We start from the raw sequence: 13,665 nt of genomic DNA, 5'->3' as shown, positions 1-13,665 counted from the left end.
TACATCATCATTACTCCTCGGTCAAAGCTGGAGTAAGTAGCCAATTGGCCGAGCCGTGACGCTAAACTGACATCTATTGGCCAAGCTGTGGCAGGCTAGGATGTTAAAGTCATTTAGACTCATCAGCCTAAGTGGACACAGTTGACTGAGAGGTCTCGTACCTCCCCACGTCTGGTTGTGGGTAGATTCAGTGCCAACAATTCTCAATTAGAGCAGTGGATGAGAGGACATCTGGGCTGCTGAGTCAATGTCTACTTGACTAATGTATATTAATGTACGCCAACAGGCCTGGTCTTGTTTCATAAATGAACCGTGCATGCGCATCAGTCAATCGGGATGGTCAGAGTTCCACCAGTCTGTGACAATGTCAGTGTCGTTTACACTGCAGTCAATTAGATCAGTAATTCTGCATTTCTGCAGGATTAACATGCTGCATTGATCTTATTTCAACAAACTGGTTAAATATGTATCCATGGAAGGTGTTGCTCATGCAGACAGCTCACACAGATTCATCACTATTCTTATTAGCGCTCCTTCTTCTTCTTTTCTCTAGAAATCTCTGATGAACTCACGGTAGATTACCTGCTCAACACAAAACATAAAGATGGCAAAACTTACCATAGAGGTAGATTGGTAGATACCAAGATAAAAACTGGAAATAGTCTCTACTCTGTTTTAATATTTTATTAATGAGCCGTTTGTTTCTGTACATTGCTTTGAAGTGCACTTGCCAGCAGGAACAGCAGGAACTGAGGTGAAGGCTGAGGTTATACTTCCTTGCTGACGCACATGGACAGCTGCAGATACCGCAGACGAGCTGTTCTTATTATACTGCTTTTTAGTCTGCTTGAAGGAAGTGTGTGCAGTTGGCCCTCACAGTGAAGTGGTCGCAACAAATTGGATAGTACATAGACAATTTATGTCATTTGGAACCAACTGGAGTCAACTCTTGGACCCAATCTCAGTTTTGTTCCCAGTGAAGAAAAAAGGCATAAAAAACGGTTCAGTAAAGCTTCTGGGTTAGAAGCCTGACTCTTCTAACCCAAAAGGACATAAGCATAGTTGTTTAAACATTGCAACATGCAAAAAGCATAGTAAACACTTATTAGACTTATTTTACCCATTTTACACTGTAATTGCAGTACCATGTGACAGTCTGGCTGGCCCTTTGGAAGCAAAATTTAAAAAAAAAATTCAATTTCACAGACTGTTAATTTATAAAGTGATCTTGAGCAGTAGTTTTCCAGGCTATCTGAAGGACTTTCAAATTTTTTCTTTGAACACTGGCTGCTCAAGTTCAGTCCAGTCCTAACACCTGACCATTTTCAGAAGAATGGTTTTTTTTGGGGTTTTTTTTGAACCACTTAACACTGACCTGTGAATAAAGCATAAAAAGCACCTAATTCAAGAGATTAATCAGTGCCGTGTCGCCACATGACAGACAACTTAGCAAAGAACCAATTTTAAATTGGTAAATTGGTAAATTGCATTTTTAGGCATTTTGTTGCAACAGCAGATCATTTATTCCCATATCTTTGATTGAATCCATGAAAAATGTCAAATGCCTTAAAAAGTGGTGTTAGGCATCTTTTCAAAACTGATGGAATTATAAATACAGAAACATTGCTTCCCATTTCCACCCACTAGTACAGCATCTGATTGGAAAGGGCTTCATTCTTCAGTTTAACAATAATCCCAAATACACTGCCAGGGGAGTAAAAGCATACCTGGATAGAAAAAACACAGTGGGACACTATCATAGATTGGTCTCCCCAGAGTCCTAACCTCAACTTTACTGACAGACCAAAAGGAAGCCAACATCCAAAGAAGAGCTTTGGATGTCCTTCCTGAAGAGCTATCCCTGAAATAAAGGTGGTCATGGCAAATATTTGACTTTCAAGCTTATTAGTTTTACAAACTTCTTTTCTGCCTTGTATGCTGTATTTCCATGTATGATTGCATTTGTTTCACACAGTTCCCATTTGCCTTTTTAAAAATATTTGAAAAAAATGAGTGATAGCTCAAGACTTTTTCATAATGCTATAACTACAGAGAATTAAAAACAATTTAGAAAATCGAGGGAGACGTGTTACAGCAACAGCCTGCGACCAGATATGAAAAAATTAATGGTCAGTATGCCCCAATTTTGTGCGTATTTAAACCACTTTCAATCAAAGATCTTGGTAGTTCTTTATCACTTCTTTAGTTTGGCTATACTACGAACTGATTGACCACCTATTTGTACGTACCACCGGTCAATGACATTTAACCTGCAGTAAGAATAATTGCAACATTGCCAAGTGAGATGATCACAAGGATGTCACATTTTCACAGCCACACAAAATAGGAACTGTAAGTCACCAGAGGAGTGACCTTAAAAAAGCTATGGGAGTAAAAGTGAAAATGCTTCAAGATGAAGACAGAGGAGAAATCAGAGGTTACTTTTTTACTTATACTTCCTCTTCTTCTTCCTCCTCCTCCTCCTCCTCCTCCTCCTGCCCCTTCCGCTCCTCCTGCCAGCCGATTCAGTTCACCATGCAACTCTCACCACTATAAAAATCACCTCCATCACTATCAGGGGTAGCAAATATCCCACAACTCTGTTTGACTGGCCGAGGTGAAAGTAAACCCTCTGAGAGGTGAGTACTTCAGATCTAATTGACTCGATGACTTTTTTTAAAAATTTGACTGATGTGATCTTTAGCGCTCCGTCTGCCCGTGTTTTTCTCCGTCTCCGGTGACATTCCAGCGCTCGTGTCAGCGGAGATGTTGGCAGGTGCGTTAGTTCTGGGCACCATCCTTACAGCTTTACCAGGTAAGAGAAATCACAGAGAGATCAAAGTATGACATTTTTCTTTCCATTTTGTGCATCAAACAAGAAGCAAACTAAACCTTTGTGCATTCTTTGAGATTAATTACTAGATGTGTGGGTTGTTTGTTTTTTTTAATCAAAGATTAAACTGATTTTTATTGAAAAGTATATCACATGCAAAAGGATTTACATGACAGGAGTAAAAAAAACAACAACAGTTTTTACAGATGTATTGTGCACCAAGGCTTCTGCAGCCAGGTGTCCTTGCCTTTACGCTCAGGTTATTTATAAGTATTGATTGCCTTTTGTGCAATGTAGTCAGCCGAGGCAGGCTGTTAGGCGCACAGGAAGTCACAATGGCTGCTCATCAAGCCTCATTTACACTGCTTCACTTTTATGTGTCCCTCTGAACGGAGCAGTGAGAGCTGTGGTTTGACAGCTTTCCCTCCGAGGAGTCACTCTAACTTGTGGGTTGTTGAGATTTATTCTTTTACTTCCCAAATATGTATTCATTGACCCTGGTGGAGCCTGTATTATAAGATGACGTGATGAGATGGTGAATCATACACATGTGGTTTTTGTAGGCTTTCTTTTAACTGTGTGTGTGTGTGTGTGTGTGTGTTCTTCAATATTTCTGTCTTATACCTGTTTGTGCCCCCTGCAGGCATCCAGAGCAGGTGGAGTGTCTCATTTTCTAGGAAGCAGATCTGTGTGTGGGCAGGAACGACCGTCACTCTGCCCTGTCGATATGACTACCCATCAGGTACAGAAGATGGGTATGGTAGATGGGTTCTGTACTATCAGATAAACACTGGATAGTAAGAAATAGTATAAAAATGTAAAGCGTTAAAGAAAGATGAAATTTGCAGTTTTTGTTTGTATGTTTGTTTTTATGATCTTCACAGGTCACACTGTAAAGCGGGTCATGTGGTTCCGTGTGTCTGCTGAGGGTCGCAGGGAGTTCACCCACCACACCGACCCAAACCAGATCAGCCTGTCATACCGCGGACGCACACGGTGGGACCACCCGCACATCACAGATGCATTAAAGTGAAAGTTTGGTTGTGAAAGTTCTTTTAACACTTCTAGAAATAATGTGTTTTAATATAAATCTATCTTCCAGTTATACTGGGGGTAGCTACTCCAGCTGTTCAGTCCAGATTCGCGGTGTAAAGCTGAGTGATGCAGGTCAGTATCACTTCAGATTTGAGACAGATCAGCCCCTGGGGAGATGGACCTCCCCGGACACCATCACTCTGGATGTAACAGGTAGGTTCACACTAATGAAAGTTGCTATGACTGCTATTATGTAATAAGGTCTTAACAGCTGTGCTTCAGACCTCCAGGTCCAGCTGCATCCAGCCAGGCCTGGCAACATGTTCGGCTTCGGAGACACTGTGTTTGTGGGCTGCCAGGCCAGAGGATGTGCTGCTCCAGGAAGGAGCCTTGCGCTCTACAGGTGCGTGAGTGTGCATGTACACAGTACACACCGTACATGTCTCTCAGCTGTTATTAGAGTAAAGTTAGAATTATGTTGTTTGTTGTTGGTGGCTGTAGCTCAGGAGGTAGAGGAGGTCATCGGCTAATGTGAAGGCTGGTTGTTTGATCTCTGGCTGCTCCAGCCTGCATGCCAAAGTATACTTGGGCAAGATACTGAGACCCTAGTTGCTCTCCAATGCATCCATCGGTGTGTGAATGCTAGACAGAAAGCACTTAAGCATAGAAAAGTGCTTGAGTGAATGGGTGTGAATGAGGCATGTTGTGTAAAATGCTTCGAGTGTTAGAAAAAAGAACCAGTCTGTTGAGCATTTATAAAAACAGTCCATGTTAAGTGTAGATTTTCTGTGCTGTTGTGCACGCAGGAATGGTCTAAACCTCGGCTCTTATGAGAAATGGATGATCATTAACCGCTTTGACCAGCAGCATGCCGGAGCATACACCTGTCGACCGATCCCACCCCAGAACGTACAGTCTCCATCACTCTCACTGGCACTGGGACGTAAGCAACCTCAGGCAACCAAACCTGAAAGCTTTTCATATCTTCTAGTTTATCTCTTCATGTCATGTTCACAGGCATGTAGGAGGATATTCCTGGAATAGCTGGAAAATGTAACTGCTGGAAAGATCAGCAATTAAATTTTCAGATTTTACTGAACTTCACACATATAGGGCATATATGCATGTTACTGGCCCTGATAAACGTTAAATTGTGTACAAACCCATTAGGATGCTGTGCACAATGTAAATCTACACATAACGATTTATTTAGAAATCAATTAAATTTTATATTTAATTCAAAATCATACAAAGACTACATAAGTATGTTACACTAATTTTTTTTAATCATGTCATAGCTAATGAGGTTACCAAGTAATGTGCAGAAAAAGGTCCTTTCAGAATAAAATATAGTGTGGCTAAACAGTTCAATAATTCCACAATGAAGTCTTCAGTATCCAGAGAAAATATCCGAACCTTCAGGGACAAGGTTGAAAACCAACACTGATTGCCCTCCAAAGAACATTTGCAAAAACTATCCTGAGGTCTGACCAACCAAATTAACTTTAATCGTCTTTCTTATTACAGTGAAACAATGCCAAACTACATTCTAAATGTACAGCATGGATTTGTAGAAAAATTGAAATAGAAACATTTTGAACTCCACAGAACAAAAATACAACAGAGTTGCCCCTAAACTGCTGTGCTTCTGCAATCCAAAATCAACCAATTCAAAAAAGCAACAACAACATCTGCTCTCCTCAGATCACAAACATAAAATATACAGCACACTTGCTCGTGTTACCAAATTCGCAATGAGCATATTCAATAAAATTCGACTAGTTCAGCACTTGATATGTTGTCTGTACTGTTTTCTGTTAAATACAGGGTTTTCATTTTGTTATACTTACTCATCTTCTCAGATTTTTGGTAATGGGGTTGTCCCTCTTTGCTCTTTCTCATGCTCACCAGATGGTCCTCGCTTCACCTCCATCACAGTCTTTCCAGTAGGAGAGGTGTCAGAGGGCAGCTCCGTCACTCTGACCTGCAGCAGCGATGCAGCTCCGCCTGTCGAGAGCTTTGCTTGGTTCAAAGGTACCGGACTCACCTCTGTTCATTGTATTTAAATTATATGTGATACATCCACGTCCACCTGATTGAGATGGATGGACTAACTGGTTGATGACAGTTACACATAAGTAGACATAATAATGAATAATTTGTAGAAATAAAAAAATCTAAACTAACTGAAGTTTTAGAAACAGTGTACTATAGAAGAAAACATATTTCTTGGATTATGACCACACTTAAATTTTATGCCTGCACTAATCCTTTGTGTGTTTTCCAGACATGGAGAGTGGGAGCATCCCAGATAGTTTCAGGCCTCAGCTCCACCTGTCCAACCTCAAATACACAGACAGAGGAGAGTATTTCTGTGTAGCCCGTAACTCACTTGGAACGGATCGCTCCAAAGCGCTTCTACTCAATGTCACTTGTAAGTTTGTTGCATGTTTTTATTAATATCACAGAGACAATCTGCCCCCAATTAAACCAATCAAAATCATGTGTTTAGTAATAGATTGGTGTCATTTTCTGTAAATGGTTATTCTAGTCGGGGTTTTATTCTAGTTCTTATTGTGTAAATCTGTCAAAGGGCAGTCTGGGTTAAACTGATTAAGCAACGACTCTATTTTAAGCGAGATATGAAGCGAGTACTCAAATAAATGTCATATGGATAAAGGAACAGGAAGTGATACAACCTCAGCTCAGACAGTTTTTTTTTTCATACTGTTCCACACAGATTAAGTTTAATAATCAAATAAAAAAGCTCTTTTGGCTGCTCTCTTACCACAAGGGTTTGTCACAGTGTTTAGCTCTGTGTGTTTGATTTGGAAATTTATGCTGGACGTCCTTACTGACGCAACCTGACCAATTTGCATAATCATTATAAATAATAGCATCTTTTTTTTCTTTTTTGACTGTCTGTCCGCTTCTTTAGACTCTCCAAAGAACACTCATGTGCTGGTGAGTCCTCGAGGGGATATGAGAGAGGGCTCATTTGCAAACCTGAGCTGTGTCAGCCACGCAAACCCTCCTGCCAACAGGTATGAGGGTACAGCAACAACCAAGTTTAATTCTACTACGTATTTTTTCCTTGTCTTGGTGTTTTTCCTCGTCAGTATCATGATTCTCTCATGGCTTTTCACCACATTAAAATTATGTAAATTCAAACTTCAGTCTTGTTTCTCATTTAAAACTGGATATTTTGCAAGTCCTGAATTATTTTATTATTTCTTCACCGAAAACCCCCCAGCACTATCAGTCATTAAAAATATAAGTAAGTAAAGTTTATTTAGTTAGCACATTTTGTGGCCATAAAAGGCACAGAGTGCTGTACAGCAATTAAGACACTTTTATTAACATCAATAGAGAAACATCTTAAAACAGAATTTAAAAAAAAATACTTAAAGACAAATGAATGTCAACAGCAGGCCTGATTATACCTGTTAAAGGGTCTGGGTGCCACAGACTAAAAGCCCCTGTCCCCCCTAATCTTCAGTCTTCTACCAGGGAAAACTAACAAAAAATGATTGCTTCATGTTTGCCCAGTCCCATGAATCATTTTCACCCTAATCATCATCATCATCCCCACCCCCATAATCACCTCTCTGCTACAGGTATGCTTGGTATCGTATCATTGGTGACCAGGTGATTGCTAAAGGTGCCTTTCAGAACCTGACATTGTCGTCTGTGCGTGCTCACCATGCTGGTCAGTACTACTGCAGAGCTTCAAACGGATTAGGATACCAAACGTCACCTGTTGCTACTCTCACTGTGCTGTGTAAGTAATGAATGTGTTGGCTGGCTTCGTGTCGTTTAGCAGTTTTGTCTCAGTTTCTGCTCTGCTTGTACTCCTGTGGCTTTTCTTCATAGAGTAAAGTTTGAAGCTGTCTTAATTCTTTCTTATTCTCTCTCAAGATCCCCCTAAGAACACTTCAGTTCTGGCTCGTCCCTCCAGTGTTGTGGATGCTGGCAGACCTTTGACCTTGACCTGCAGCAGTCAGGCGAACCCAGCAGTGGACAACTTCACATGGCACCGATTAGCTCTGGATGGAGGGGCTGTGCAATGTCAGCATATAAAAACTAACTAATACATTTTAAAGCATTTATACAAAGGCAACATTTCCATCTGTAGGATCCTCCACAGGAAGTATGTTATATGAATTTGTGTTGTGGCATGCATAAGAAGAATCTCCTTTCCTGTGCTCTGACATGCAGCTTGGGTCACCAAGTCTGGTCCTGTCTTTACCATCTCTGAGGTTGGCCCGAGTGCAAGCGGTCAGTACTACTGTGAGGCCAGGAATCGAATTGGAGCCCACAGCTCTCCAGTCCTCACCGTAAGAGTCAGAGGTACAAACACATTCACATTTGTTACATGTCTGTCAACAGGATGTTATCAAGCAGTTTTTTTTGTTAGTTTATAAAAATATGGCTGTAATTTTTAACCACAGTGCAACTTGTTTGGTCTGCCCGCCACTTTGGCTGAGACTGAAATATCTGAACAAAGATGAAATTACGTAGGGACATGAATATTCTTAAAGAGGATCCAAACACTGATTAACTACCAACACCTACAGACTATAAAAATATATATATATATAAAGATGTGCATGGTTTGAAGCCTCAAGTTTAGTGTATTTGTTGTTATATGCAGCCAAAACTGATTATGACAGAGTGGAGTGCTAAGTTACCAGCTAACGCCTCCTGCTGTGGTTAGCAAAGTGCTTCTGCAAACAGACACATATCCCTGCTAATTAGAGCTAACATGAAAATAAAATGATACTAGAATACTGTTCACCAAATGTGTGTGAAACAAGCTATAGTTAAAAAGCACAGTTAATAAGAAAAAAATGAAGGATATTCATTATATAATTGCTTTAAAAATGCTACCACAGGCACAATTCCTTCTTATTCTTATTAGCTGAAGCAATACATAGCTAATAGCTAAAGCGCTATCAGAGAGCAGAAAAGCAGTTTAGCAGTTGGTTTTAGCCAAACCTTACCAGCATAGGTAGTTTTAGCTAGAAAAACTCCCCCCAAAAACATTAATAATAACATAAATATCCGCACAGTTTTCAATAAAGAGGTATGTTAGCACCATAGACCAAAGCTTTGTTGGTCTAATTCTGCCCAAGTTTAGATTGACTCACTTTTGGCACTAGCTAGCGCCAATGTCCAGTTTCAGAACTTCAGTTTTTGGTACTTTCCTCCCAGGATATTGCTCTTTGGAAGCAGCAAGAGATCATCAAAATGAAAGCTCAAAAATCATTGGAAAGTTTTTAAACTTTGTCCTCACATACACAATGTACACATTTCCTCCGGATAAACTGTAGTAATTTGGGGGATCTCTTCACTTTTTACACACTCACACTCAATCAGGCGCAGACTCAACAAGGCTTCAAGTATTTATCTGCAATTTTTTACCATAGGAGATGTTTGGATAGATTTTCCTTTGTCTGAATGGTGATGAAACCTTCCTGTCAGTATCGCAGGCTCTGGTCTTCATTGTATATGGTCTCATGATTTCTGACTGTTTTTGTATGAGTCATGGTGAGTCACTTAAAGCCCTCTCTCTACAAGGGGGGAGGAGGAGGTGATGAGGTGCTGTGGAAAACGACTCTGTGAGTCTAGACAGCCGAAGAAGTGGAGCTGGGTTTGGAAATCAGGACTGGAAACACAAGACTAAAGTCTAGACAGCGGCTAACTAATGCCGTGCTCTTTCCCTCTTTAGTCACATACACTTTCTATTTTTATTTCTGATCTTTTTTTAGCTTGCGGCACTTCTGTACTCCATCATTTCATCTCCTTTCTTCCCCCCTCTAGTCACACTGATAACCCTTGTAATCCTTCCATTGGCAGGTCGTTTAAAGGTCATTGCCTTGGCCTCAGCAGTGGGTGTTTCTGCTGGACTCATCACACTGACAGTGGCTGTTATGATCAGGTGACAGGAAGTACACTGCTATTTATCCATTACTACTCCTGGGCTATTTCTGTGATCTTACGCAGACATAAAAAAAAGCACAATTTCTTCCTCTGTTTTAAGGAGGAACATATGACAGTTTTGTCAGTTGCTCGTTTTTCTTCCCTTTGGCTTATTTGTATTAGTGTTGTTAGAGGGGTTGTCACTTGCTAACAATCCCTTTTCTTTACCTTCCCAGTAAAAACATGCACAGAGTAGACACAGAGTCAGTAGACGTGACAAACAAGGTACGGTGATCTTTGTTTAATTGGTTTTGATCAGTTATGGAATTGCTCTATCTCTTCATTTCTTGCTGTAGTTTTGCTGTAAGTCTAATTCTCAGTTTTCTCTGCTGTGTGTGTGTTTTCGTGCGTTTCCCCCACAGTGTCCATCAGTGACAGCTGACACTATGTTTTATGAGTCAGCTGAACATATCTACCCAGTGAGGAAGGGCAAGATGTCCGACATACCGGTGAGAAAATATTTACGAGGCATACATGGCTATGGATGAGAAATGCAGTTTTTGCATTTGTGTGTGTGTGTGTGTGTGTGTGTGTGTGTGTGTGTGTGCAGGAGGAGCCAGAGGATTTGAGTGACAGCTCCCATCCCTCCATTGTTCCTCTGAAGGATGCTCCACCAATCACAGAAGGTCAAAGTTGCAGCCTTGCCTCCAACTACATCACTGTGCACTACTCCAGGTTGTCCAGGTACGGCACACCTGCATATCTTTTTCCCATATTACGCAAACTACAAACCTTCCCCATCCCAAAGGTCCCACCCAATATATAAAAAAATTTTAATTTAAAAAACATACACTCAAAATTAGCCTAGTACAATTGTGTTCAAGCAGTTAAAATAAATGATAAACAGCCGCCACATGTACAAGAACTTATTAGCATTCCCTCTGAGCCTGAATTAGTTTTTTCACAGTTTAAAAAAAAACATCTTTCAGCCAAAGTGATGTAGCTGGAGGGTGAGGACAGCAAAATTCTACATCAACACTGAAGTAAATGCAAAAACATCCATCAGCTTACGACTAAGGTTTAGAGTGGAATCCTCAGAGACCAAAAATGGAAACTAGTGGATGAGATTTCAGCGCAACGATCAAAACATGCGCAAGCACCTCAAAATAAAAAGTCCAGCATGACTGAGCTGGTAAAAAACATGCAAGTTAAATCACGGGCAGAGGTATTAAAAGGATGCCGGGATGTGTTTTAGATCGTCTTGATTTTTACAAATGCAATCTGTATACAGTCTTAACCTGAATAAGGGCGAGTCTTTTTCATGAGGGTGAGGAATTCTGCCAATTACTTTTCCCCAGTAATCGTCCCCAAATTTAAGACCCACTTCCTGTTTCACTGTCGATTTGTTTCTCCAACGTTTAGGTCCACAGTACTATTGTTACTTTTGCTGTTTTCTACTATTGCTTTATGTTATGTTGACCTGTTACTTTTATGATATGATGTGAGATGAACTAATGTGGTTCCTGTTTGCTGTCCGTGCAGCACAGATCAGGTGCAGGTGCACAACCGGCCACTGGGTGCTGATAAAAAACCAAAGGATTCCTCCAAAGTTGTTTACACTTTACTGCCCCAGCCTCGTCACTAACCAGGAGGAAGCAGCTTCAGGTAAGTCACTTACAGCTGCTCGTGCCAAAAACAGCAACAGCACTGTGATGTAGGTTTGTTGTTGCTTTTCTTACCTGGACACGCTCCCTGTTTAAGTGCAGGTTTTATATTTTATTCTCTTCTCCTGTTTTCTTTCTTAGCTGAATGGCACATCAGCTTTCCTCATTTGAGCAAATCACTTTGCTTCTGTCCACTCAAGGGACAGGAAACTCACCCTGGTGACACCGTACACCGTTCTGGATCAGACACTCGGATTGTGTCACATTATGGATTCACTAAGAGAGAAGCATGTGTTCTTTCCTGGAGTCCAACTCCTAACTTTGCTGTTTCTTTCTGTGCACCTGAACAGCAATAACACTGAATGCCTTTTTGCTTGCACTCCACGTTGCAGGTTGCCATATTTCTAGTGTTGCCTGTTTGTTGATACTTAACAGTGGAATTTTTGATGACCAATTATTAGCGGTTGCTACTTTATCATTTGCAGTGATGATTTGTATGAAAATAAGAGCTTGATATCTGAGGGAGAAATCGTGTAGAATCATTTTTGACATGCATAAAGGATATACAGCACTTCACATTGATGAGTTCCCGCACTGATTGATCTTCTCCACTAAATTTAGATGTTTGTGCAGTTGATAGAGCTTGTATTATATCCAATCAATGCAAATGAGCTGTCAATAAAATAAAATAAAATCAATCAGTTGTGCATGTCTGTTTTTCTTTGCTGCTGATTTTAAAATATCATCTAATTCATTTGTAATAAAATAATAAATATTTCAAACAATTAACTCTCACAAGAATCTTATGTATTTATCTATGACTGTGTACTTTGTGCACGGTTTTCACCGGACATTTGAGACTTTCCACAGTGACATGGATCGACTCAAGAACGTCTTGCTTCTTGTGGTGATCCACGTCTTGTTTTGCAACACTTTAGATTTTAAGCCTGAAAAGGAAAAATAAGCACATATTGGGTCTCATTCACTAACCTAAATGTTCTTATTGCGCAAAAAAAGAAAGAAAGTGAAACCTCAAACATGAACCAGTATTGTCCCAGTTATCACCGCGTTTGTTGGATTCACTCTCAACTACTCCTGACTGCTACCATAATCTCCATACCACACCCTCTTTTCTCTATATAAAGAAATCTCTTTATCTTGAAATTAATGGAAATAAATTCATAAATGAAGTCTGACTGAGGCTACTGAAACTATAGTCTCTGAAGAAAAAGTGCATTTTTACTCTAAAGTGATTGTTTCCCTTTTTTTAAGCAGAAAACACCAGGCTTGGGCTGGAATATATCTAAATTGATATTGGGGAAGAAAAGTTGAGGACAAGGATGTGTCAGCCTCAGATGAGAAACTGCACTGCAGTTATTGAAAAACATCCACTATCACGAGCAAAGCTGGGACAGTGTGGAGAAATGAAACTATACTCTTCATCTTCCATACTTGCTGGATGGAAATGAAGAATATTTTAAGATGAGATAAGATTAGACACCACAATGCCTTTGTTAGCTGTTATATGCTTATTAATAAAAAGGTTAAAAGTGTTCACATTTGTCACATATTTCATTCTAATTCTGAGCACTTTAAGCTTTTAGTGTTTTGGAAACCTTTGAATGATGAAGAAACTTATAATAACCAGTATTAGTAATAGAATTAGTAGTTGTAGTGTTCAGTTTAAAGATGTGTGACTAAATTTTCTAAGACATCCGGGCTTTTATCATTTGTTCATATGTTCTGAAGCGCTTCTACATTTGCTCGTAGAGTACGAACAAATTCAAGAAAGTATTGATGAGTCCCAGATTTGTACACAAATTTCTTTAGAGGCTCACTCACTCTTTCTGAAAGAGTCTACATATTTGACCTGATGCAGAACTTCATCCTATAGCTTCAAACTTTCAAATTTTAGAAAATGTTTTTGCCTATAAATGTGTCACTAATGCGCTGTTTGTAACATTTCCTTTCTTTTGCAGCAATTGCAATATTTCGTGGGGCAATGTGTCCAGAAAAGACAACGTTAAGAAATCAGTCATGACAAATCATGATGTTACAATCATCCTGTTGGACGCACGATATAAAAGTACCTTAATAATGCCTTAGTTAAATACAGCGGAGAGGAGAGGAAATCACATGGTGATTGTTCCTTTGAGAACAGGCTCTTCCTGTTCATGGACACCAACCACAGTGCACAGCATAATTCACTTA

General features: G+C 40.0%; 1 protein-coding gene across 3 annotated transcripts; it reads left to right on the top strand.

Annotated features, from left to right (window-relative positions):
• Positions 1 to 2,520: 2,520 nt before the first annotated feature.
• LOC146563719 (sialic acid-binding Ig-like lectin 10) lies at positions 2,521 to 12,146 on the top strand. Of its 3 annotated transcripts, none has more exons than XM_085290974.1 (19): positions 2,521 to 2,639; positions 2,750 to 2,815; positions 3,477 to 3,575; positions 3,718 to 3,829; positions 3,936 to 4,081; positions 4,151 to 4,271; positions 4,675 to 4,811; positions 5,780 to 5,902; positions 6,156 to 6,302; positions 6,807 to 6,912; positions 7,486 to 7,649; positions 7,787 to 7,936; positions 8,087 to 8,218; positions 9,728 to 9,809; positions 10,027 to 10,075; positions 10,213 to 10,299; positions 10,401 to 10,534; positions 11,333 to 11,455; positions 11,655 to 12,146. In XM_085290974.1, the coding sequence occupies exons 2-18, from the start codon at positions 2,767 to 2,769 to the stop codon at positions 11,433 to 11,435; spliced, it is 1,941 nt and encodes a 646-aa protein (XP_085147100.1). In that variant the 5' UTR covers positions 2,521 to 2,639; positions 2,750 to 2,766; the 3' UTR covers positions 11,436 to 11,455; positions 11,655 to 12,146. The 3 variants fall into 3 exon arrangements, with proteins under 3 accessions (XP_085147100.1, XP_085147098.1, XP_085147099.1); XM_085290972.1 differs by having other exon boundaries at positions 11,596 to 12,146; XM_085290973.1 differs by having other exon boundaries at positions 2,531 to 2,639; positions 2,705 to 2,815; positions 11,596 to 12,146.
• Positions 12,147 to 13,665: the final 1,519 nt, after the last annotated feature.

The sequence above is a fragment of the Mchenga conophoros genome, linkage group LG11 (assembly GCF_057382185.1).
Source record: "Mchenga conophoros isolate Kocher_MC1m ecotype Shallow Benthic linkage group LG11, M_conophoros_male_GT1.1, whole genome shotgun sequence".
NCBI lineage: Eukaryota > Metazoa > Chordata > Actinopteri > Cichliformes > Cichlidae > Mchenga > Mchenga conophoros.
The sequence above is the reverse complement of the archived record's forward strand: the minus strand, read 5'-3'. Positions and strand labels throughout refer to the sequence as shown.